Below are 27,117 nucleotides of genomic sequence, written 5' to 3'. Positions count from 1 at the left end.
CTCCTGCATCCTGTGTCAGCGCCGGCCAGCCGTAAAGCAGAGCACAGCGGTGACGTCACCGCTCTGCTTTACGGCCGGCGCTTACACAGGATGCAGGAGGAGGGCAGGGAAGCGGACGCCGGGGACGTGACAGGCACCGGAATGTGAGTATGTGTTTTTTTTTTTTTACATTTACAATGGTAACCAGGGTAAACATCGGGTTACTAAGCGCAGCCCTGCGCTTAGTAACCCGATGTTTACCCTGGTTACCCGGGGACTTCGCCATCGTTGGTCGCTGGAGAGCTGTCTGTGTGACAGCTCTCCAGCGACCACACAAGGACTTTCCAACGATCACGGCCAGGTCGTATCGCTGGTCGTGATCGTTGGAAAGTTGCTGAGTGTGACGGTACCTTTAGAAGGCGAAGAGGAAAGCGAAGGAGGGCCACGGGGACTTTGTTGTTCAAGGGCTAGTATAAACCTAGAGCAGGCCCTGACTATATGGCATTATTATTTGGCTACTATTTATGATTATTATTATTTATTCCATGGCGCTTTACTTGTGAAAAGGGGTATACATAGCAAAGAACAAGTACAGTAATCCTAAACCAAGTCAGTGACAGGTACAGGAGGAGAGAGGACCCTGCCCACGAGGGCTCACAATCTACAAGGGATGGGTGAGGATACAGAATATGGCAATAGTGTTCTATCACTCTTTGGTGGTATTACTCAGGCTTTACATGGATATATTACTTGGCATGGTGGTTTTGCTCAGTTGTATGCTGGTATTATTTGGTTACTTTATGTGTCACGCTGTGACGGTCTTCGGTAAGCAAGAACTGGCACCCTAACTATCCCTGTCCCGGGGGTACACTTGAAGGTAGAGAGGCCTGAGTCTTTGGCCCTACTATGCCCCTGTTGAACCCTGATCTGTCCCCTCCCCTACCCCGTGAGGCATGGGACAGAAATGAAAGGTAAACAAGACATAAAGACAAAACAGGAGTAACAGAAAGCAACAAAAAAAAAAACAAAGGTAGAGAGGTATATAGGGAAGGATAGGAATGTATTAACCAAATGGGAATAGGTTAAGGAGTAAAGCATTCACCCATAAACAGTAACAATCTCCAGTAGCAACAATGATCTCCGATAAAGAACAGCGTCTCCAATTGCTAGGAAGCAAAGCTTTCACAGGCAAGGAAGAGAAGGTATGACCAGATTTTATAGGGAGAGGTAATGACCAGATCAGAAGCAGCTGAAAATGGAGCTGCAAGTTTCTCACCAACATAGAGCCAAAGGAAACCAAATCCAAGTAATACGGGACACAAACACACAGGCTAAATAGAAGATCTGCGATTCACAATACATAGCGATCTTCTAACCCCAGATCTCCCAAGAGGATGTGACCCGCTCGTGATACTATGGTAGTATTATCCAATCAAAGAATGGCTGTATTTTTCCAGTCACTGAAAATTGCTCATTGGCATGGTATAGTTATATGATTTAGTTAACATTCGTTCTTAAAAAATATATACTTTAACTATAGATACAAGTATCTGCGATGAGGGGCAAATCATAAGAATTGTAAGGGCTGTGAAGAGTACGTTAAATAATAAAAAAAAAAGAACATGTTTAATTAAAATGTACCATTTTTTTCTTCTCTTTTATGTGCTCAAGACAAGAAAAGCAAAGAGATTTCAAGAGACGTACCTGACTTCAAACAGGCGTGGATTCTGCTGGAGTATTTTCATGAGGTTTGTGATATCATTCGTACCAATGTTACAATTGTTAAATCTGAAAGACAAGAACAATTTTATCATCATTGTAGTTATAATAGATCTCCTCTAGCTGTCACGCTGACTGACAGCTCTGACATGTAACACTACTGCGACTCTCGGCAGCTTATTCATGCAGTTACAATTTTACAACTTACAACCAAAACTTGACATTTCGTAATATATGAGATAACAGAATATACAGCGGGTGAAATAAGTATTGAAAACATCACTAATTTTCTAAGTTAATCTATTTCTAAAGGTGCTATTGACATGAAATTCTCGCCTGATGTCGATAACAACCCATCCAATCCACACAAGAAAAGAAGTCAAATCAGAGATGTCCATATATTAAGTTATGTGTAATAATGAGAAATGACAGAGAAAGGATTGAACACGCTTACTGAAATGTATTTAATACTTCATACAAAAGTCTTTGTTGGTGATGAAGCTTCAAGATGCCTCCTGCATGGAGAAACTAGTCGCAGGCATTGCTCAGTTATGATTTTGGCCCATTCTTCCACACAAACACTCTTCGCATCCTGAGTGTTCTATGGGCTCCTTCTATGAACTCTGAGCTTTAGTTCCTTCCATAAATTATCTATTGGATTCAGGTCCGGTGATTGGCTCAACCATTCTAGCAGCGTTGAGAGTTTCCTTGGCTGTGGGTTTGGGATCAGTGTCTTGACAAAATATCAACTCTCGTTTCATCTTCATCCTCCTTGTAGATGGCAGCAGATTTTTATGAAGAATGTCTCAGGTCATTTGTCCATTCATCCTTCCTTCACTTATATGAAGTTTGCCAGTGTTGTAGGCTGAAAAACAGCTCCACACCATGATGTCCCCACCTCCAAACTTCACTGTTGGTATGGTGTTTTTGGGGTGATATGCAGTGCCTTTTGGCCTCCAAACATGCTGTGTCTTATGGCATCCAAAGAGTTCAGTGCTGGTCTCAACGGACCAGACTATATTCTCCCAGTATTTCACAGGCTTATCTAAATGTTGTTGAGCAAACTTTAAACGAGATTAAACATACCTTTTGTTCAGCAACAGAGTCTTGTCTGGTGAGCGTTAGTGATGAGCAAATATACTCGTTACTTGAGATTTCTCCAGCATGCTCGGTGGTCCTCCGAGTATTTTTTAGTGCTCTGAGTTTTAGTTTTTAGCTCCGCAGCTGAAAGTTTTACATCTCTTAGCCAGCATAAGTACATGTGGGGGTTACCTGGTTGTTATGGAATCCCCACATGTACTTATGCTGGCTAACAGATGTAAATCATTCAGCTGCGGCGCTAAAAACTAAAACTCCGAGCACTAAAAAATACTCGGAGGACCTTTCCACTTTCGGATCATGGCCCCAATGGTGCTCACTGGAACTGTCAGTAGTTTACAAAATTATTCTGTCAATGCCATCAGTATGTTTTGCAACAATAAGGTTGCAAAGGTCTTGAGACAGTCTACTGGTTTTTACCCCCTCATGGAATGTTTTCTTGTGTGACACCTTGGTAATAAAACAACTTTTTATAGGCCATCAGTTGAACCATCTGATACTATTTATCACTAAGTGGCAGGATTGTTTCTTAAATACTGATAGATTTCAGCTGGTGTCATGACTTTCCATAGCTTTTTGTATCTCTATTTCTTCATGTGTTCAATACTTTTTGCCTGTGTCATTTCTCATTATTACGCATAACTTAATTTATGGACATCTTTGTTTTAATTTCTTTGCCTTTGTGGATTGGATGGGTTGTTACCAACATCTGGTGAGAATTTCATGTCAATATCATCTTTAGAAATATTTTTACTTAGAAAATCGGTCAAGTGTTTAACACTTTTTTTCAGTTGCTGTATACACATGTATATATACTCATACACTGTTTGCCTACCCTTGCTTTATGGTTGTAAACGTATAAAATAGACATAGCCCCCTCTAGTGGCTATCATGCAACATGTCAAGAAAATGTATATACCGTAAATTAAATTAAAAGACAAATAATGCTGTCTATAGGGTCAGCCACCGATGCTGCGGGGGTCGTCTTCACAGGATTTCTACAGAAGCGTGCGTGATATTTACCCGTATCACATACCTGCAACAAACCTTGCTGGCCTTCTGCTGCCTTTGTAAATGTAAGCAGATATATTTAGGAGATCTGCAAGCAAGAGACTCGTTAAGATATGCATGAGATTAACCAAACATTTATTTTTTTTAATTTATTGCTAATTATCACCCTGATACCTCCTAAGTGGTATGATAACATGTTTCATCAAACATTTCAGGGTCCTGCATCCAGTCTTTTATTAATTAGACATTTCTGACATATTCTATTCGTATTCCATAAATCTAATTAATTAGAAATCCCCTAAAATGGGCGGGCCACCTTCTAGGAAATTTTTTTTAACTTAAATTTACAATTTAGGGGCTAACAGTTATTTTTTGCAATTGGGTTTCTTTAAAAATGTTGCACTGAATTTATATTTTTTGGCACAAAATGCACTATTTTTTAGGACCCATGTAAATAGCTCTAAATATCTAAAGGTTCCTTCCAAAATGTTAAAGTTTCAGAAAATCCCTGTCCTCTGGTTGCAGTTTGTTAAAAAAAAATTATAAAAAAAAAAAAAATCTTTATTCTCCCTCCCCTGGTCCAGGCCTGAGTCTTCATCATTGCTTCGTATGTTTGTTATTGTCTGCAGCGCTGCAACCAAAAACTGAGAACTGACTGATTAGCTGCAGTGGTGTTGTTTTTGTAACATGAGCGCTGCAGGCAATAACAGACGTTAAATGCAGAGGTGGATACTCAGTGATGGACCTGAGGATGATGAGTAAAGCACTGTTTTTTTTTTATTTTTATTTTTTATTGTACCTGGGGAACAAGGATTTTCCAAAATTGGAAAACCCCTTTAAGAATATTCGACGCAGTAGCGGAAGTCGCTGATTACCTTACGTCAACTTCTGTAATGCGGTCACAGATGTTGATGGAGCTGGCCAGTAGGATCACACAGCCCGGGGAAAGGTCGCCTGTACTGATGCTGAGAGCGAAAGAAAGAAATGATTGCCCCGTGAAGCATCCAGAAGCTACTGGCTTACACATATAAGGTTATGTTCACACTCGATGTTTGGTCCCGTGGACGGGGAAAAAATAGTAAGGAGAATTGATGCTCTTGTTGTGCTCTAAAAGGGGTTGTCCAAGTTTGGGGCACAAGTTGCAGTTATTCGATGTGCACACTGCACGCTGTCAGGATTCTCCGCTGCTGGTGCAATTTGCATGCAAGCAGTCACATGCCGACTAGACGTATCACTTGTATTGGGAGAGACTACACACAACTAGTCGGCATGTGACCACCTGAATACAAATTGCAGCTGTCACAGGTCTCGGAGAATCCTGACAGCGCACAGTGTTGTGAATTCTGTGGCTGAATTCACTCCTGTGGTCACAAGTGGTACTGCAGCTTCTGGGCTTCCTCCCTCAGGTGTTCTGGTGAGCTCGTTGGCTGCCTTGTTATTTAACTCCACCTGATTCTGTCTTCCTTGCTCCTTGTCTATGTTCCAGTGTTGGATCTGAGCTTCTGGATCTTTCCTGTGGCCTGCTGCTCTGCTTAGATAAGTGCTTCTTTGCTTTTGTTGCTGTTTTTTCTGTCCAGCTTGTCTATTCGTTTTTGCTGGAAGCTCTGAGACGCAAAGGGTGTACCGCCGTGCCGTTAGTTCGGCACGGTGGGTCTTTTTGCCCCCTTTGCGTGGTTTTTTGCTTTAGGGTTTTTTGTAGACTGCAAAGTTCTCTTTGCTATCCTCGCTCTATCTAGAATATCGGGCCTCACTTTGCTGAATCTATTTCATCCCTACGTTTTGTCTTTTCGTCTTGCTAGCAGTCATTATGTGTGGGGGGCTGCCTTTTCCTTTGGGGTATTTCTCTGAGGCAAGTCAGGCTTGTATTTCTATCTTCGGGCTAGTCAGTTCCTCAGGCTGTGCCGAGTTGCATAGGTAGTGTCAGGCGCAATCCACAGCTGCCTTTAGTTGTGTTTAGGATAGGTTCAGGTATTGCGGTCTACAGAGATTCCACGTCTCAGAGCTCGTTCTATTGTTTTTGGGTTATTGTCAGATCACTGTATGTGCTCTGATTGCTGGCACACTGTGTTACTGGATTGCCTTCATAACAGCACAGTGTGCGAGCTGTGAGGATTCACAAGTCTGCAGTCACATAGAGAGATTGCAGACTTGAAGTGATACGTAAGGACAACCCCTCTAATATATACAAATTGAAGACCAAACTCTCACTCAGCTGAAAACTATTTATCTTGACCTTTCCATGCACATGCATGCTTCGTTGGGTTGAGCGTGCATATGTTTCAGTGGGGAAAAGGTGATTGGTCACTGTAGCCTGAGGCTACACATTATAGGGCATCCACAGGCGAACGTCTACAGTGTTGCCTTACTTAAGCTTCGTCAAGTGGGGAAGTTGTGGGAAGTGATGCAGCAGGATTTCTATCATTTGGCAATTCAGGGCATTGTTGGACAAGCTGTAGAAAGACATAAAATCAGATTAGTGATATCGCTGTTTGTCTGTAGTCATTTGATAATAATTTAAAGAGGTTCTATCACCAGATTTCTTGATAAAATGTGTATATATTAATTAATTAGATCTCTTTGATCTGATGAGGTTGGTGTACTTACTTTAAAAATCCATGTCAGAATGGCCGTGTAATACTGATGTGATAATAAGATGAATATTTTATGAGTCCACTGATAGAGTGTTAGAAGTCATGAAACCAAGAGGATTCAGTTTCCGAGATCCTGACTGACAGATGCAGCTTGTACTGAGCAGTGTGAGATCTCAGCAACAGGGAGGAGGGACACTGAGGGACTGTCAATCAGGCTAGGTGGGCGAAGGTTGAGCAGAAGCACAAAGAAGGGACAAGGAACTGAATTAAGCTAGATGTGCAGAGGTTCAGCAGCAGCATAGAGGAGGGACACTGAGGAACAGTCAGACTAAGTGGGCAGAGGTTCAGCAGCAGCATAGAGGAGCGACATTGAGGAGTTATCGGGCTAAGTGGGCAGAGAATCAGCAGCAGCATAGAGGACTTACACTGAGGAGTTATCAGGCTAAGTGGGCAAAGGATCAGCTTCAGCATAGAGGAGGGACATTGAGGAGTTATCAGGCTAAGTGGGCAGCGGATCAGCTGCAGCATAGAGGAGGGACACTGAGGAGCTCTCAGACTAAGTGGTGGGAGGTTCAGTAGCATAGATGAGGGACACTGAGGAGCTGTCAGACTAAGTAGGCAGAGGATCAGATGCAGCATAGAGGAGGGACACTGAGGAACAGTCAGACTAAGTGGCCAGAGGTTCATCAGCAGCACAGAGGAGGGACGTTGAGGAGTTATCAGGCTAAGTGGGCAGAGGATCAGATGCAGCATAGAGTAGGGACACTGAGGAGCTGTCAAGCTAAGTAGGCAGAGGTTAGGATGCAGCATAGAGGAGGGACACTGAGGAGCTGTCAGACTAAGTGGGCAGAGGATCAGCTGCAGCATAGAGGAGGGACACTGAGGAGTTATCAGGCTAAGTGGGCAGAGGATCAGCTGCAGCATAGAGGAGGGACACTGAGGAGTTATCAGACTAAGTGGGCAGAGGATCAGCTGCAGCATAAAGGAGGGACACTGAGGAGCTGTCAGGCTAAGTGGGCAGAGGATCAGCTGCAGCATAGAGGAGGGACACTGAGGAGCTGTCAGACTAAGTGGGCAGAGGATCAGCTGCAGCATAGAGGAGGGACACTGAGGAGTTATCAGGCTAAGTGGGCAGAGGATCAGCTGCAGCATAGAGGAGGGACACTGAGGAGCTGTCAGACTAAGTGGGCAGAGGATCAGCTGCAGCACAGAGGAGGGACACTGAGGAGTGGGCAGAGGATCAGATGCAGCATAGAGGAGGGACACTGAGGAGCTGTCAGGCTAAGTGGACAGAGGTTCAGCTGCAGCATAGAGGAGGGACACTGAGGAGCGGTCGATCGGGCTGGGTGGGCAGAGATTGAGTTAAACTTTCGTAAAGGATTACTCAGCCATTCTGACATTGATGTTACAGCATCATTATCAGGTCTCGGAGGTCTAGTGGTCATGTATGCAGCTTGTATTGTGATATAAAAAAGAGCCTGAAGACCCACCTCTTCAGACAAGCCTACAACCTGCAGTAACCACCGATCGACCAAACCGCTGCACGACCATCTCTACCCTCACCTACTGTATTCTCACCCATCCCTTGTAGATTGTGAGCCCTCGCGGGCAGGGTCCTCATTCCTCCTGTACCAGTTATGACTTGTATTGTTTAAGATTATTGTACCTGTTTTTATTATGTATACCCCTCCTCACATGTAAAGCGCCATGGAATAAATGGCGCTATAACAATAAATAATAATAATAAATAATAATAATAATAATATCTGGGCATTGTTACACATTTATTTCCAGTTTCACAGCTGTATTACATTAAGTGTTTGTCTTCTATGTATCATCCATTTTTCCTTCCTTGCATCGGGTTATTCTCACCCATTTATAAAAACCGAATCTGGTAGATTGTCGGAACGTCTTTATCGATTAAAGGCTCATTCAGATGTCCGTTTTTTCTCGTACAAGTGATATCGGTGTTTTTTATGGATAGCACCCGAGTCGTACCTACTAATAATAGTCTACGGGGTTTTCACATGTCTGATATTTTGCGGACAGAGTGGTCTTTGCAAAATCTTGAATATATGTCTGATATTGATCCGAATGTCAGATCAACCTCGGCAATAAAAGTCTATGGGTCCGTGAAAAAAAAAAAAAAAATCAAACAGCATTCGGGTGCCTGATCCTCAAAAAGGGACGCTCTGATCGACCCAATTACTTCTGAGTCCTATAAGAGCTGTGACATCTTTCTATTCTATGTTTCCCAAAGTCTGTCCATGTCATAGTAATGAGGCCTATAACCCGAAGCATTGTATTAATCAAAAATTGCTTAATGTCTTGTAAGGTGTTACAATGTATCATTATCATGCTGTAATGGAACAGAAAAGTATCAAACCACATTGTGAAACGACTACATACTTTATCCGTGTGAGGTCGGAACACGTGATCAGTGCCAGCATGAGTCTCCTTAGCTTCTTGGAAGTCATGGGGTAATCTGTCAGACTTCAAAGAAACACGTACAGAGAGAAGAATAATACAGAATCGTTAGGCCCTGAATATGCAGCCAAAGAATGGTGACAGCTTTATTGTTCTCATATTCGTCATCATGTAATTACAGTGGGGGCAGGATGGAAGGGGCTTTAAGACAATTCCATGATGTACCTCCAGAGACATATACATACTAAGGGGAAAATTCATCAAGATTGGCAATTTGTACGCTATTTTTGATACAGAGTCCACTATAGCAGGGGTGAGGAACCTCCGGTCTGTGGGCCATAAATGGCTCGAGATGTCCTTCTCTCTGGGCAGATTCCTGGGGACCGCAGTGTTTGGGCTGGCAGCCCCGTTTTCATGCTGCCCCAGTGTCTTCTATGTTATGTATTTGCTCCTGCCCCAGTGTGTCCTGTGATGTATATGCTCCTGCCCCAGTGTCTCCTATGAGATGTATGTGCACCAGCCCCAGTATCTCCTATGTAATGTATATGCATCAGAACCAGTGTCTCTTATGTGATGTATACAGCAGTCTCAATTTATCCTATGTAATATATATACAGCAGTCTCAGTGACTCCTATGTGATGTACTCAGCAGTCTCTGTGTATCCAATGTGATGTATTTACAGCAGTCTTTGAGTATGCTATGCAATGTATATACAATAGTCTCGGTGTCTCCTATGTGATGTATACTGCAGACCTCCCAGTGCAGTTCTATAATTGTGACGGTTACGGGAGCATTGATTAATTTCCCACTGTGAGGAGACCTGCAGTGTAATAGTCATCTGTGTTCAGTGCGACTTAGGCTACGTTCACATTAGCGTTGCGCGCCGGTGCGTCGGCGACGCAACGCACGACGCACAAAAAACGCGCGCAAAACGCGCGCAAAAACGCTGCGTTTTGCGACGCGTGCGTCGTTTTTTGACGAAAATCGGACGCACGAAAAATGCAACTTGTTGCATTTTCTTGCGTCCGACGCTAGCGTCGGAAACGACGCACGTGTCGAAAAACGCAACCAAAAAAACGCACGCGTCCCCTATGTTAAACATAGGGGCGCGTCGCCGCTGCGTCGCCGACGCAACAGCGACGCACATTAGCGGAATGCTAATGTGAACGTAGCCTAACTGCTGCAAGTTTTATACAAAGCTTATCGCAAAGCGTCGCCAGCATCACACATACCACCTAATATCACAGCTGTACCAAATAGCAGTAGTCCCAGCCATTATATTAGGAGCGAGTAAATTAAATTTTTGACCAAACACAGAAGAATTAATTTCATTTTTGGTATACAAATGAGGTAATAAATAGCCTTTGGCAGAAACAAGATTCCCCACTTATGTCATGTGCCAAATTCAAGAAAGAGGTTGTCCACCTTTTAGGACTTATTTATTTCTTAAATGCATGAATTTGGCACTAAAAATCATTATTGTAATTGGGTTTCAATCAAAATTTTGCAACATTTGGCCTTTACAGGCTCTGTGTGTTCTTGCACATTCAACTTTAATGTGATCTGTGGTCATAAATCAGCTAAGAGGAGGTCAGAAGATAGATACAGTAAGTTACAAAGTGTCCCCTCAGAATATGAGAGTAAGCTCACTGACCGATCCTCAGTTAACTCATTCTGCAGCCAGCAACAGACAGTGCAACTTAGAGCCTGTAGATGGCAAAAAGTGCAAGATTTTTATTGAAACCCAATTGCTAAAATGTTTTTAGCTTAAAATCCATGCATTTAAGTAAACTAGAAAAAGAAAATATCCCCAAAGGTGGACAACCCTTTTAAATACTTCTTAATGAATTTGGCATTTCTTCTAGCTATGTCATAGCCAGAAATCCTCCACTCTAGTTATGGCCCAGATTCATCAGTTTGTGGTAGAAAACTGGCGTCAAATTGTGGAGACAATTTTTGCACAACATATAGCAAAATAAAAATGCAACTTTTTTGGATTTTCATGCCAACTCCAGCAACTTTTTGAAAAGTGATTGGATCTTAGCGGGCAGTATTTCTATTAGCACAAATTAATTATGATTTGCACAAAAAAGTGGCAAAAATGAAAACGTAATTGGCCAGTGTGAATGCACAAAAGACATAGCCGTGATCTCTATTCACCTGAAGGACTTTGATGGTTGAAGTGATGCAGATCTGTTTTCATTCTGGACCATAAAAGATCCTTCCCTATAAATTAAGCAACATTAAAGAAGTTTTCCAGGGAACAAAAAATAGTTAGTGCTACCTGGCACAGAAAATTATATGACTTTCCGACATACCGTAATTTTCCTTGCTGCCACCGCTTTTTCTGGCCTGTGTTCACTTTTTTTCTTTTCCAGCACGTGTTATTAGCTCTGTGTAAAGGGGGCTGGCTGATTGCATGTTTCAATAGCTAAGTCAGCCCCCTTTTCTATCTGTACACTGGAGATCGGGTCCAACTTAGGTATCAAACAGACAATGCTGATCCGATGTTTAGGATCAGAATAGAACGTACGGATGCACCCTAAGGATCCACCATCGAATGGAAGAGGGCTGATCCATCTGTGTGTAACCATTTTGCTCCAAGTCTTTTTGTATATATAGCTGGCATATATTTGGGGGGATAGATCAATTTATCCAGTGAGATTGATCAGTTAATCTTTGCTAATTGCTGTATGTTACCTCGTGTGAGATTTTTCATTGTACCATAATTGCCCCATTAGCATTCTAGTCATGGATTGTAGTCTAGCTAATACTAATGTTTCCTGTTACAGGGATTATCTGGGAGTTTGGGGTCCTTTTGGCTATGGGGCTAAGAACTTAAGGGAGATAGTTGCTAACTACCTGCCTGTTCTGCCTTGCGGTTGTTACACCCGGTCCGTTTCGTGTGCCTCCAAGGGGTCTCCGTCGGGACTCTCGCTCTGTGCAGGCTCCACGCTGTCTGAATGCAGCCTCTGCACGTCCTTCCTCTCCTGCTTCCTGGCGTGCGGCCAGCAGGTTCCCAGGCAGGGTTCTTAGGTCGCACGCGCGCTCGCTCCCGGTCTCTTAAAGAGACAGTGTGCATTTTCCAAAAGTTGCCTCTAACCAATAGCGTGTGGCTGGCTACTATTTCTAGCTCCTCCACCTTAGGGAGGGCGCCGGAGCAACAAGTATTCACTGTTGCTAACTTCCAGTTCCTGTTACGTGCGCTTCTGTTTCTGAATTATCTGCCAAGTACTCTGCTTACTCTGTCTGTTTCCATAGATCCGCTGCTATCTGTTACCCAGTTGTTCTGGACTGCATCAGCACTATCTATGCTGGACCCGTCTAGTCCCGCCAGTCTGCCTGCCACTCCTCCAGCCTACGCCAGTACTCCCGGTACCTGCTTCTACTCGAACACCCAGTATCTTCCTGTCAGCTCTGCAGCATCCACTAACCCTGCCGATCCATCTGTTCCACTGGGACAGCCGCCACGAGTACGGGGTCTAACTGAAGGTAGCACCCGTGTCCTCCGGGCATACCATTCTGTCCCTGTTCGAGGGGACTTACTACGGGTGTCTGGGGCTCACGCAGTAACGCCCCCTTCGGAGCCCCCCGTACCGCGGTCTAGTGGTTCCACATTTAACTTCAATAAATACGAATGTGAACTTCTACATCTGTGCCTCCGTTTCCATTCGTTACAGCGGTGATCTGTTTTTGTTGAATGGTCATAGACTGCCTCTACCAGTGATTCTCCTGCTTCCGGTAATGTCACGTCAACAGAGCACATTCTTCACTTCTGTTCTACTCAGTCGATGGGTTGTCCCTGCCGATGTCATGCTGATTGACAACCATCTCTGCCCTGCCTAAGTGCTGGGAGATGGCTGTCAATCAGCATGACGTCGGCAGTGACGCCCTGTCAACAGAGCAAACTGGAAGAGCAAGAGCTGCTGTGTTGACATGAGGTCAAATGAAGCCAGAGAATTACCACTTGAGATGGAAAAGATTGTCACGGGGCATAACACGGAAGTAGTTAGCAACTACCTGCCGGTAAGTTCATAGCCCCATAGCCCAAAAAAAAACAAATTCCCAGATAATCCCTTTAATTACGATAAGTTTTTCACATATCAGACCAGGTAAAAATATTTAATAATAATATTTACTACCCTACCTACTCTTGTCACATCATATCAGTTGTCAATGTAATACAGCATGCTTATGATCCATATAACCTTTCTATTTTTACCTGTTGGATTCCTGAAATGTTAGCAGCACTTTCTGTTGCGCTCCTAATCTGCAGACACAGCAGAAAAACATTTGTTAAGTTGTTTATACTGGATATTAAGCAGAAAATAAGGAGGTAAGGGATCACAAACTTACCTAATGGTGACATCGGTCAGGTTCTTCTCCAGAGACAAAGACTCAGCTAAGCACATAATGCCACCCAGAGATATTCGATTTCTACTCAAACTGTTACAAAATAAATTACCGTATATAATATCTGTATAAACAATGCAAAAAGGAAAAAAAGACACAAACGGCAAACACGGGGGCTGATTTACTGAAGCTATCTAACTTTTACACATTGCAAACTTAGGCTAGACAGTCTTCCAATACCCTAAAATGATCATAGTGCCCTTTGCTGGTTGATAAGATCTGGCCCATCTTTAGACTGTCTGGTTGTAAGCCCCCATCCATATTGTAGATTGCTGCTGGCAGACTGATCATTTAGCTATTAGCCCTGAATCCTGCATACGCAGAACTCTAGTTTTTTCTCCATGAGAGAGACGCTGTCAGACTCCACTAGCAGCGGCTTATCTCTCAGATAAAACAGAATGATTGACCATTGGAAACCCAATGTGTCGGATCCTTCTTTCCACTGGAAAGCCAACATGCTGGATCATTCTTGCCCTTGGAAACCCAATGTGCCAAATCCTTCTTTCCCCAGTAGACCCAACGTGCCCGAACTTTATTTCCCCCGGAAACCCAATGTGCCGAATCCTTCATTTCCCTGGAAACGCAATGTGACAGATTCTTCTTTTCCCCGGAAAACCCAAAGTGCCGGCTCCTTCTTTCCCTGTGAAACCCAACATGCCGGCTCCTTCTTTCTTCAGTAGTCTTAACATGCCGGCTTCTTCTTTCCCCCAGGAACCCAACTTGCCAGATCCTTCTTTCTCCAGGAAACCCAATGTGATGAATCCTTCTTTCCCCTGGAAACCCAATGTGCCAGATCCTTCTTTCCCCAAGAAACCCAACTTACCGGATCCTTCTTTCGCAGTAGACCCAACATGCCGGATCCTTATTTCCCCTGGAAACCCAGTGTGCCAGATCCTTCTTTCCCCAAGAAACCCAACTTACCGGATCCTTCTTTCGCAGTAGACCCAACATGCCGGATCCTTATTTCCCCTGGAAACCCAATGCGCCAGATCCTTCTTTCCCCAAGAAGCCCAGTGTGCCAAAGCCTTCTCCCCCCCCCCCCTGAAAACCAATGTGCCAGATCCTTCTTTCCCCAGGAAACCCAACGTGGCAGATCCTCCTTTCTCCTGGAAACCCAATATGCCGAATCCTTCTTTCCCTTGGAAACCCAACATGCCAGCTCCTTCTTTCCCCCAACATTTCCTGTTGAGGAGAATCAGGATACCCCATATACATTAGATTGCTGGCCAGTCCCCCTGAATTGTAGGGTTTGGATGACTTTAATATATATGGGTGCCTTAAGCTTATACCGTTTGCTAGTTGGCTGACTTGGGTCCATAAAGTACCGTACAATTTTTGTGCAAGAGATTGCGGTTTAGGCCAAGTTTCTTTCCTCCCAATAATTTCCAATGGTCCACGGACATTTTTTGGCACAAATTAAGCCAATTTTTGGCACATATACAGCTCTGGCAAAAATTAAGAGACCACTGCAAAATGTTCAGTTTGATTTTTCTCTTTATAGATATATTTTTGAGTAAAATCTAAATTGTTCTTTTATTCTATAAACTTCTGACAACACGTCCCCGAATTTCCAAGCAATATTTGTTGTATTTTTTTTCTGACAAAGAAAAATGGTCAAAATGATAATAAAAAAAAAACCAAAACAAAAACCCAGTGCTTTCAGACCTCAAATAATGCAAAGTAAACAAGTTCATAACCATTTAGAAACAACAATACTAATGTTTTAACTCAGGAAGAGTTCAGAAATCAATATTTTGTGGAATAACCATGATTTTTAATCACAGCTTTCATGCGTCTTGGCATGCTTTCCACCAGTCTTTCACACTGCTCCTGGTGCAAAAATGTAAGCAGTTCTTCTTTGTTTGGTGACTTGTGACTATCCATCATCCTCTTGATTACATTTCAGAGGTTTTCGATGGGGTTCAGGTCTGGAGATTGGGCTGGCCATGACAGGGACTTGATGTGGTGGTCTCTTAATTTTTCTCAGAGCTGTATTTTTAGAAATTAGCCACAATATATTTTACAGCATTAATAACCGTCTCAGTTATCAGTGAGGTTCCCCCCAAAATGGGATAGGTTCTAGGCAACCAAACCCAACAGATCCCATATGTGCCGGCGGTTCTAGGCAAATATGGGATCTGTTGCCTGATTATTCATTTTACCAAGACAGTGTCCTAGCGTGGACCTCTACTGATGAAGCGATACACTGACGTAGGAAGAGACATATGGGAGGCTGCTCACATCGCGCTACCTGGCACTATGCAAAAAAAGCTGCAGCAGGTCGAGCTCCAGCACAGTGCAAGCCAAAACAAATGCCAAGATCTACAAGGCCAAGGGGTGAATTGACTCGGTGAAACGTTTTATACACTTCTTTAGCAGGCATGAGGCCCACTGTGACTTTTCTATGGGCTGACGTACACTTAAAGAAGAGTCATAGCTATGCTTTATTCATCTTGGACCCAGGTATCTACCTCTGCCCTTCACGGCACAGACATAGACATAAGAGGCCCCTGTGCAAGAACACTATATGGGACCTTTGCAATCCAATAACTCATCATAATAAACCAGTCTACCTGCTTTGGAGGTAGTAGTGGCCCTGTTACGTCTTGCACTTGCACAGGTTGCACCATTGGTATGTCCGCTCCTACTGCACTTGGCCATGGCCAATGCAAAATGCATTGTTTCGCCCCTCTCCAGCTACGTGCAGCATAAAGTCAGCCAGGAATTATTGAGTGTGTGGTTTTCAATCAATGTGAATACTAATTATCAAGGCACACAGCTGCTATTCTGACTGCCATAATGGGAGGAGGCATGAAATCCAAAATCAAAAGCTTCACAGTAACTTACTTGACTGAAAGAATGCACTTTAGTTCAGAAAAAATCTTGCTTATTTCAGAAATTCCATCATTTTCTAATCTGTTGTCAGATAAACTGCAAGAAACCAAAATGTATTTTTATAGAAGCATTATCTTCGTCATCATCGATTTACTATGTAATGTTCATTATAAAGATCTTCATAAACAACTTACTCTAAATGTGCTAAAGTTTTGCATTGTTGAAGAACTGTGCACATTTTCACCAATGCTTTCTGGACATTCTTGAAGCCGGTTATCCTAATAATAATGTGAAAAAAAGCGAATACAATGAGATATGTACAGTATATATGTAGATAGATAATAGCTAATAGATATTTTGTACATTAAGGATACATTAAAAAAGCTTATACAGATGTAGATAAGCATACTGTATGTGTTACAGAAACTCTGACAGACATAGTTCGACAAAAGGCAAATGCTTTGATACGTTTTTGATGTAAATATCCGACGCATATGTGTGCAGACGTACAAATAACAACTTGGCCGTACAGATGCTTCAGTCATCCGATGGACTGCTAAAGTTTGAAATGGGGCATAAAATAAATTTCTACTTACATAGTTCTTATAATCAAACAGAATTTTAAAAAAAACTTTAGAATTTATAAAACAAAGTTTAATTCTCAACACTGCAAGGGAGTGGAAAGCAGAAGAAGAGGTTAGTGAATGTTCCACAACACTCGCTACCAAATGCCACCATCTGCTAGATGATTCTAAGAGACAGGAACTGAAAGATGGAGAGAATATTCCCAGAGGGAAGATCTTGAAGGAGACGCCGGGTCAGGTAACAGTTGTGGCGCAGTTGCTAAATGTAAAAAATCGGGATGGGCAAATGGGAATTCGGTGGGCACCAGAACATGAGAAGGAGAAGTTGCATGAGTTGATTTACCTGAGATCGACTGCATTCCAGAACAGGTGAGACGTCGTTGTTCAAACACTGAAGTCCAGACGTCGCCTGTCAAGACCCAACTTTCAGACTTTTCCAGCCAAGACCCAACGTCCAGACATCGCCAGTCAAGACCCAACGTCCAGATTTCGCCAATCAACAGTAACCACCCAGACTTCACCAGTCAAGACCCAACGTCCAGACTTTGCCAGTCAAGACCCAACGTCCAGAATTGGCTTTCAAAACCCAACATCTAGACTTTGACGGTAAAGACCCAATGTCCAGACTTCGCTGGTCAAGACCCAACATCCAGACTTTGCCAGTCAAGACCCAACGTCCAGACTTCGCCGGTCAAGACCCAACGTCCAGACTTCGCCGGTCAAGACCAAATGACCATTCTCCACAGGCCAAGCACCAAAGGTCAGATGCTAATCTTCGGATGGGACGGAATACCTATCGTGCTGAGAAGTCTTGGTTGAATCAGACCGTTACTTCCAACACAGAAGTATGGACCAGGGTGTGGGCCAGGCCCGTGTTTCAGGGAACGAAGGCTGCCAGTTTGACAAACACACTGGGTACCAAGTGAGTAATTTATTGGGGACTTACGGCCTGGCGGGAAGAACCTGTGACCCCTATAAGAGTCTGTGCAACAACCATAGCGTACAATGGTGATGTGCCTAGTACTGACAGTGACGTCTGTTTAGCTGGGACATGCAAGCCCCATTAGTCATTTAACTGTTAGATAATAAGGATTGTGTACATACGTAGAATGTAGAATGAGGTATCACATTTAATATAGTAAATGTCATAACATACTGTATTACTCTTATTGTTATTATACCGACATTATCCTACATAACCAGCCTTAAAGCAAAACACCAATAATACTCCAAAGAAAATTGCTTTAATACGGCTAAAGTAAGCAATTAAAAGTCCAATTTATTGTAGATGGAAATAAAATAATGAATAAAACAGTCAGATACAACACCACAAGTACAGAACACTAGGTGGGTCAACCCAAAAATAAAGAAGTAAATGGCCCTGGGAAAAGCCTCACATTCAAGGAAATATTACTATATAAGTGTACACTATATAACTAAATAAGTGCAAATATTAATAGCAATTATCATTTTGTTTGACTGTGAGGTGGTGATGGCGAACTCAGTCGAGGGGTTCAAGAGAGGCCTGGATGTCTTCCTGGAGCAGAATAATATTGTATCATACAATTATTAGGTTCTGTAGAAGGACGTAGATCTGGGGATTTATTATGATGGAATATAGGCTGAACTGGATGGACAAATGTCTTTTTTCGGCCTTACTAACTATGTTACTATGTTACTATGTTACTATGTTTATTTGCACATACATATTTTAAGTATAAATACTCAATAAGTCCAACACACACAAAATAGTAGCAATCATAGTGAAAAAATAGGGATCTCAAGTTCCAGGTACTGGCATGCATCGTATGGCACTAAGCCCTGTAATGCAGCAGCATAATTGTGAATATATACATAGCATCAAAGGTATAGGATAGTGCAATGCAGTCAAAAGCCCATTATGCAATATCAGGACTGAGCGATATAATTACGTTAGGACAATACGCGGGGACCCACCACACCCGACGCGTGTTTCGCTGGGAAATGCTTTGTCCAGGGGTGGTTGGGAACTGGCCAGGTACATATTATATTGCAGGTAACCAATAGGCTTACTTTTAATCAGATGTCTCTCATAACCAGCATCATCATGCCGCCTTAATCTGCTGCTGTGCGAGAGGGTGTTTTGCGCCGTAGCCTAGGTAATGCGGTCACGTGGGTGTGGCGACGGGAAGTGGTTATATCGGATCATTCACAATTATGCTGCTATTATTATTATTATTATTGTTATTACTCATAATATCTTGTGTACTTGCATACATATACTGTATATATTTTGTAGCATGGCTAAAGGGTGTGTAGTCGACGGGAGGTATGTGCCACATAAGTGCCTTGTTGCTGTAATGTAGCCCGGAGTATTTCTTTGTTGTACATAACCTTGTATATATATGTGTTTCAGGACCTGTGGTGATGTCAGACCACATGGCTAATCATGTGATGGGTTACTGGGTGTGGTTAGCTTTATATAAGACAGGCTAATGCTTAACACAGCAGATATGTGTGGAGGTGAAAACCCTCCTGAGTGTGTGAAGGCTCCAGGACTGAGCCTGATGGACTGGACACTTTGTTTTCTTTTCCTGAGCTAAAGGCTATTTGTTTGCTGTTATTTTGCCATGTGGTTTATGAAGTAATAAACCCTGTGAACTTTTAAAGGAACGTGCCTCCTGAGTGTCAGCCGTCGCACCTGAGTGAGTGAAATCCCTACAATTGGTGGTAGACATGCGGGCAGCGTTCCCAGCGGAAGACGTAAGTCTATTATTGAATGTCCTGGGTCAAGTCTGTTGTAAGCCAGCAAGCATTGCCGGGGAAAATGGAGGACCTGCTGAAACACTTGGTCCAGTTGCAGTCACAGCAGGAGCAACGGCAGCAAGAGACCAACAGGCTGTTGATGCAGCAGATACAACAGAGCCAGCAGGAGCAACGGCAGAGCCAGCAGGAGCATCGGCAGCAGATGCAACAGAACCAGCTGGAGCAACGGCAGCAGATGCAGCTTCTGGCAACTGCCATCCAGGGCAGGACGAGCGCCCCAACCCCAGGTCTGGCTGATGACACTCACGTCCGGAAGACGGTAAGACGCGCATTGCAGAAAATGACTCCCGGGGATGATGTTATTATTATTATTATTTATTTATATAGCACCATTGATTCCATGGTGCTGTACATGAGAAGGGGTTACATACAAGTTACAAATATCACATACAGTAAACACACTAACAATGACGGACTGATACAGAGGGGCGAGGACCCATGTTGAGGCCTTCCTGACGGTGTTTGAGAGGGTCGCTGAGAGGGAAAAACTTCCGTCAGAGCAGTGGGCAGAGGTACTGGCGCCATACCTGACGGGAGAACCCCAGAAGGCGTACTATGATTTGACCTTGTAGGATGCCAAAGAGTATCACAAATTGAAAGTTGAGATTCTCGCACGTTTGGGGGTGACACTGACTGTCAGGGCACAGCAAGTTCACTGCTGGGCCTATCACCGGGACAAACCGCCTCGCTCTCAAATGTTTGACCTGTTGCACCTGGTCCAGAAATGGCTGCAGCCAGAGTCGTGTACACCTGCACAGATGGTGGAACGAGTGATGATGGATCGGTTTGTGCATTCCCTTCCGAGGTCCATACAGACTTGGGTTGCCCAGGGTGATCCCCAGAATGCCGACGAGCTGATCGGACTGGTTGAGAGGTACCAAGGGTTGGAAGGCTCCTCCGGGAGACAACCCATGCCGTACTGGGGGTCCCAGAAGGGAGCTGAGTCCCAAAAAGGGGTGGCGTGTCCAAGGTCACAAAGGGCGGGGGAGGTGGTGCCCAAGGTCCCTACGGGTGATATTATTTGTTGGAGGTGCCACGAGCCAGGACATATAGCTGCCCGTTGTTCCCAGACCACTGAGCAGATGGACTGCAGCATGGGACGCCGTTGTTCATACTATGCGTATCCAGCCTGCAGTGTGAACTCTCCGCCCAATAAGGGACCTCAAGCGTGTCCTGTAAAGGTGAACGGTCGAGCAGTAACGGCACTGTTAGACTCGGGGAGCCTAGTGACCCTGGTGAGGGCCACTTTTCCTCTCCACCTGCTCCCGGGAAAGAAGGTCGGAGTGCGGTGCATACATGGTGATGCAAAGGACTACCCTATGGCCAGGGTGGACATTGAAACGGCATGTGGCACTGAGTCCCACATAGTCGGCGTCGTGCAGGACTTGTTGCACCCTATAATTATTGGCTGGGATTTCTGTTTGTTTTGGGATTTGTGGGGAAAAGGTTCTGAGCTCCCTAGCAAGAGTAGGGAACCAATAAACCCTGGAAGGGTGTCGCCACACCCGGAGTCAGACAGGTTTCCCTTTTGTGTTCTGGTTGGGGATGAGGAGGAAGTGTCCCCTGCATCTGACATTCTGGAGTTAGAGGTAACCGGTGAAAATTTTGGGACTGCCCAACATAGGGACTCCACTCTGAGGGAAGCTTTTAATAATGTCACAGTTATTGACGGGGTGGTACAGGAGCCGGGGGCAGACACAAGATTTACCCATTTTCTGATGAGTGGGGAGTTGTTGTACCGGGTCACGAAAATAAGGGAGGAGTTGGTAGAGCAGTTGGTAGTGCCGGGTCCATACAGACGGAAGGTGTTGGACATGGCCCATTCACACATCTTGGGTGGACACTTAGGGGTGGAAAAAACGCAGTAACGGGTTGTGCAGAGGTTCTATTGGCCTGGGTGTCACCGGGAAATAGTGAACTATTGCAGGTCCTGCCCTACATGTCAGCTAACTGCTCCCACTCCTCATTTCCGGAACCCCCTTGTGCCACTGCCCATTATTGAGGTGCCGTTCGAGAGAATTGCCATGGACTTGGTTGGTCCCTTAGTTAAATCAGCCCGGGGCCATCAGTATATATTAGTCATCCTGGACTATGCCACACGCTATCCTGAGGCAATTCCCTTGAGAAATTCTTCCTCGAAGAGTATAGCCCGCGAGTTGGTCCATGTCTTTTCCCGGACAGGTCTGCCGAAGGAGATCCTGACTGACCAGGGGACACCTTTCATGAGCAAGGTAATGAGGGAGTTATGCAAAGCCCTGAAAATCTCCCAGTTGAGGACCTCGGTGTACCATCCCCAGTCAGATGGCCTTGTTGAGAGATTTAACAAGACACTGAAGAGCATGCTGAGAAAAGCTATAGAGAAAGACAGTAGAGACTGGGATTGTCTCTTACCCTATCTGATGTTTTCCATTCGTGAAGTTCCACAGGCCTCCACAGGGTTCTCACCGTTTGAGCTTCTATATGGCCGACATCCGCGAGCACTCCTGGATATAGCCAAGGAAACCTGGGAAGCCGAAGTCACACCTCACAGAAGCATCATTGAGCATGTGGCCCTGATGCAGCAGAGGATTGCAAAGGTGATGCCTATCATGAAAGAACACCTCCTCCAGGCACAAGAAGCTCAGGCCAGAGTCTACAACCGGTCTGCAAGAGTGAGGCAGTTCAATCCGGGAGACCGAGTTCTTGTGTTAGTTCCGACGGTGGAAAGGAAGTTCTTGGCCAAATGGCAAGGGCCATATGAGGTTGTCGAGAAGCTCGGTGAAGTAAATTATAAAATTCACCAACAAGGAAGACGGAAACCATTCCAAGTATACCATGTCAACCTCATCAAGCCATGGCAAGATAGAGAGCCGGAAGTAACTCCATCTTTGTTAAGCAACTCAGAAGGTGAGGTTGGAGCGGTTACTATAGCGGAGACGCTATCGAAGACCCAGAAACAGCAGTGCCGGGAGTTACTCCAGAAAAACAGGGACCTGTTTTCAGAGTTGCCAGGACACACGAAGGTCATAGAGCACGAGGTCCTAACAGAGCCACATGTGCGGGTGAACGTGAAGCCCTATCGTATTCCTGAGGCTCGTCGAGAAGTTATCTCCAAGGAGGTGGAGCGTATGTTGAAGCTTGGAGTCATTGAGGAATCCAAGAGCGGTTGGTCGAGCCCAATTGTCCTGGTCCCAAAACCTGATGGAGAGTGGAGGTTTTGCAACGACTATCGGAAGTTGAATGAGGTCTCCAAGTTTGACGCTTATCCCATGCCCCGCGTTGATGAGCTCATTGAAAGGCTTGGGCACGCCAGATATATATCCACATTGGATTTGACAAAGGGGTATTGGCAGATCCCCATGGCACAGGAAGCCAAGGAAAATACGGCCTTTTCGACACCTGATGGATGCTTCCAGTATGTCCGGATGCCGTTTGGCCTACAGGGAGCTCCGGCGACCTTCCAGAGGGCTATGGATAGAGTCCTTGCACCCCATATGGCTTACGCTGCTGCGTACCTAGATGATATCGTCATCTTTAGCCCGGACTGGGAGAGTCATCTGGAGAAAGTCCAAGCGGTGTTTGATGCTCTGAGAGGCGGGGTTTACAATAAACCCGAAGAAGTGTGCCTTGGGTAAGGAAGAAGCTAAATACCTAGGCTATATAGAGGGTCGTGGAGAAATAAAGCCCCAAATCAGGAAAGTGGAGGCAATCCAAACATGGCCGAAACCACTCTCCAAAAAGCAAGTTAAAGCCTTTCTGGGAATCATGGGATATTACAAGAGGTTCATCCCGAACTTCGCCACAGTGGCTGCGCCTCTGACTGATCTGCTAAAGGGGACAAAATCGGTGATGGTTAAATGGTCCGAAGAGACAGAGTCAGCCTTCCAAGAGTTGAAAGGGGCTCTATGTAAGCAGCCTGTTCTGATGGCCCCAGACTTCAAGAAAGAATGTATTCTTCAGACAGATGCCTCAGATGTTGGGGTAGGAGCAGTCCTTTCCCAAGAGCTACATGGGGAGGAGCATCCTGTTCTCTATCTGAGTAGAAAGCTGTCCTCATCTGAGAGGAACTACTCAATCGTAGAAAAAGAGTGTTTGGCCATAAAGTGGGCGGTGAACACGTTACTATCTGCTTGGTCGTAAATTCAGACTAATATCTGACCATGCCCCACTTAGATGGATGAGGGAAACAAAGGGTAGAAATGCTAGGGTCACCCGTTGGTTCTTAGCCCTGCAGGACTTCAGTTTCCATGTGGAACATAGGGCCGGAAAGCTGCACGGTAATGCGGATGCCTTATCAAGAATCCCTTGTTTAGTGGGGGAAAGTGACAAGCCCCACGGCTTTAGGCAGAGGGGGGAGGTATGTAGCATGGCTAAAGGGTGTGTAGTCGACGGGAGGTATGTGCCACATAAGTACCTTGTTGCTGTAATGTAGCCCGGAGTATTTCTTTGTTGTACATAACCTTGTATATATATGTGTTTCAGGACCTGTGGTGATGTCAGACCACATGGATAATCATGTGATGGGTTACTGGGTGTGGTTAGCTTTATATAAGACAGGCTAATGCTTAACACAGCAGATATGTGTGGAGGTGAAAACCCTCCTGAGTGTGTGAAGGCTCCAGGACTGAGCCTGATGGACTGGACACTTTGTTTTCTTTTCCTGAGCTAAAGGCTATTTGTTTGCTGTTATTTTGCCATGTGGTTTATGAAGTAATAAACCCTGTGAACTTTTAAAGGAACGTGCCTCCTGAGTGTCAGCCGTCGCACCTGAGTGAGTGAAATCCCTACAATAAATATATATATATATAAATATAAATATATATATATATTTGTATATACACTTATAGCTAGTTTTTGTTTCTGTGCTAGACAAACAAGTAGTGTCAGTTGACTACTGCTGCGTGCTAACTGTCTGCATTGTTGCATCCAAGTAACCTGTTCACATTTGCAATAGAGAGGTTTTACCTGATCTCTCTTTGACAGTCGTCAATGCCAGTGAAGAAAAGGATCTCCGCCGTCTGATGCAAACCACTACATGAATGTGAAAGAAAAATACAACAAATTAAAGAGAATCTGTCAGCGGTTCTTGTTATATAATCTGAGAGCAGCATGATATAGTGGCAGAGACTCTGATTCCAGCAATGTGTCACTTTCTGGGCTGCTTGGTGTAGTTTTGATAAAATGGCTATTTTCTCTGCTGCAGATTCCGAGAACCCCACCCACACCACTGATTGGCAGCTTCCCGTGATCACAGTCAGGAAGCAGCCAATCATTTCTGGGGGAGTGGTTACACAGATTAGACTGACTGCTGTACATGTCAGACCTGGTCCTGCAGCGATAAAAGACTGATTGTATTTAAACTACGACACACAACCTTGTAAGTGACACATCCCTGGAATGAGGCTCTCTTACCCTATATTATGCTGCTCTCAGATTATATATCAAAAACCTGCTGATCTATTCCCTTTAAGGAATCATGTTATAAGAATTATATTGTAGAATTATAATCACTCCCTCCTTAAAAATAGGGACTTTTGTGTACTCACCGTAAAATCCTTTTCTTCGAGCCAATCATTGGCTGTAATTTGTGGGTACAAGGAGCAATTTCAGTGGTACAAGGAGCAATTGCAGTGGATTGTTTCCCACCCAGGGACTGCTTTAGGATGTCCCATGGTCCTGTGTCCCCCAATGAGGCGTAGGAGAAAAAGTGATTTTTGGGTACTCACCGTAAAATCCTTTTCTCCGAGTCAATCATTGGGGGACACAGAACCCACCCTGTTTATTTTTTTTCTGTGTTGACTTGGCTTTGACATATTTCAATGTTTTCGTAATTGTTAAGCTCCTACTGCTTTGTTACTGAACTGGTTCACTTAGAGCCAGCAGGAGGGTGGATACTGCAGGGGAGGAGCTATTCTTTATGTGTTAACTTAATGTCCTCCTAGTGGCAGCAGCATAACACCCCATGGTCCTGTGTCCCCCAATGAGGCGTAGGAGAAAAACTGGGACACTAATTTTATTGTCTAGAAAATCCTTACCTGGCAGCGATATGCTTAACATTGGGGCAGGTCACCATGGAGCTAACAAGATGCGACATCCCTTCTTCAGAAAACCCGGTCCTATTAAGCCTAGGAATGTAATATGGATTCTGTGAAGTGAGTGTAGCCACATGAACTAAATATACAAATATATCACAAACATAAACCTTATTCTACGTAAAGAGCAGCCCAATAATGTAATTCCGATGCATCTGTACATGTAACGCTAACGCATCATAAAGAAAAAAAAATCATTTTTAAAATAAATATAACTTACTCTAGTTTCCCCGATATATGTATGTTTGGAAGGCTGTCAATCAACTTCTTACAGCCAGAATTTCCAAAAGGATTACCGGATAAACTGAAATAAAGTGAAAAAAAAAATAAGTGAGAAAGTTTACAACACAAGGCGTTTGGAAGCTGCCCAATATCTTTAATAGAAGATATAGGGAAAAAAAAATATTAAAGACGTCATCATGTGCACATAACCTTTAAAGGTTTTGGAAGAGTTTTTTTATTTTATTTTTTTATTCCTGAAGCCTTTCCTTCCTTTTAGCCTTGTGATTTTTGCAGCGGCTACATTCTCTCCTTACTGCCTGGGCTTCATAGGAGCACCAAGATGGCAGCAGCAAGGCCATTGGCAACCCGAAATTGCATAGTCGGGGGGCTGCCTGGATCGCTGATGTCAGATGTTGAAATAGCACTATTTGGACTTGCTGTGACTGTTTTCAGAGGCAGATGCCGTCTGTAGAAGACAGCCGGCACCTGCCTTGTGTGTAGGCGGTACCCAAAACCACTCCAGGTAGGATGGCAGGGAAATTGACCTCTCACTGTTCAGTTGGGAGTGTTTCACTTTATAACCTATAACCGCAATATCAGATCAGTGGGGGTCCGACAACTGATCAGTGGGGGTCCGACAACTGATCTGTGAGGGTCCGACAACTGATCAGTGGGGGTCCGACAACTAATCAGTGGGGGTCCGACAACTGATCAGTGAGGGTCCGACAACTGATCAGTGGGGGTCCGACAACTGATCAGTGGGGGTCCGACAACTGATCAGTGGGGGTCCGACAACTGATCGGTGGGAGTGAGAACAGGTGATCGGTATGGGTGCCGGGTGTCAGTTCCGCCTACCCCTCTGTATCTGATACTGATGACCTATCCTGATGATCTCAAAATAGTGAAACGTCCCACTTAGACCAAAGACAAATTTTTGCCAAAATTTTAAGATCGTGTAATCCTAAAATGGAAAAAAAAAGTCCATCATATTGGATTTACCATACTCAAGTTTTAGGAAATAAATGCATGTCCCCAGTAAAAATGCACCACTGCTCCCATAAGAACCGGACATGTCGTCCATAATGGAATTTTACTGCTTTTTAAAAGAAAAAAACATAGTGAAAAAAACCTAAGAAACAACTTAACAGATTTTTTTTACTTAATGAGCCTCATATGTGAACAGGGTGGTATTTCCATACTTTACGTCAGAAAATCGGGGGCCTGTGAGTATCTCAGCCAGCTGAGGGATATCTTCAGAGGTCAGGTTGCAGTTTTCAAGGCTGGAAAATATAAATTTGCCCCAAAAATAAGTATTTATATTTAGCTCTGGTATCATTTATAGTCATGCGGAGCTTGGATAA

At 44.2% G+C, this 27,117-nt stretch overlaps 1 protein-coding gene across 2 annotated transcripts in view; it reads right to left on the bottom strand.

Annotated features, from left to right (window-relative positions):
- The window catches only part of NLRC5 (NLR family CARD domain containing 5), a 108,244-nt gene that overhangs the window by 67,625 nt on the left and 13,502 nt on the right, over positions 1-27,117 (bottom strand). For both annotated transcript variants that reach the window (XM_069738769.1, XM_069738770.1), the window contains exons 11-24: positions 26,956-27,036; positions 25,755-25,838; positions 25,478-25,567; positions 24,408-24,473; positions 16,269-16,352; positions 16,087-16,170; positions 13,183-13,272; positions 13,049-13,096; positions 10,987-11,052; positions 8,808-8,891; positions 6,174-6,257; positions 4,683-4,772; positions 3,833-3,895; positions 1,684-1,767 (exon numbers count right to left, since the gene is read on the bottom strand). In XM_069738769.1, the coding sequence (XP_069594870.1) occupies positions 1,684-1,767; positions 3,833-3,895; positions 4,683-4,772; positions 6,174-6,257; positions 8,808-8,891; positions 10,987-11,052; positions 13,049-13,096; positions 13,183-13,272; positions 16,087-16,170; positions 16,269-16,352; positions 24,408-24,473; positions 25,478-25,567; positions 25,755-25,838; positions 26,956-27,036 (1,098 nt within the window). The remainder of the gene's footprint in view (positions 1-1,683; positions 1,768-3,832; positions 3,896-4,682; positions 4,773-6,173; positions 6,258-8,807; positions 8,892-10,986; positions 11,053-13,048; positions 13,097-13,182; positions 13,273-16,086; positions 16,171-16,268; positions 16,353-24,407; positions 24,474-25,477; positions 25,568-25,754; positions 25,839-26,955; positions 27,037-27,117) is intronic.

Source organism: Ranitomeya imitator, chromosome 9 (assembly GCF_032444005.1).
Source record: "Ranitomeya imitator isolate aRanImi1 chromosome 9, aRanImi1.pri, whole genome shotgun sequence".
Lineage (NCBI taxonomy): Eukaryota > Metazoa > Chordata > Amphibia > Anura > Dendrobatidae > Ranitomeya > Ranitomeya imitator.
Note: the sequence above shows the minus strand (reverse complement) of the source record. Positions and strands in the feature narration are given on the sequence as shown.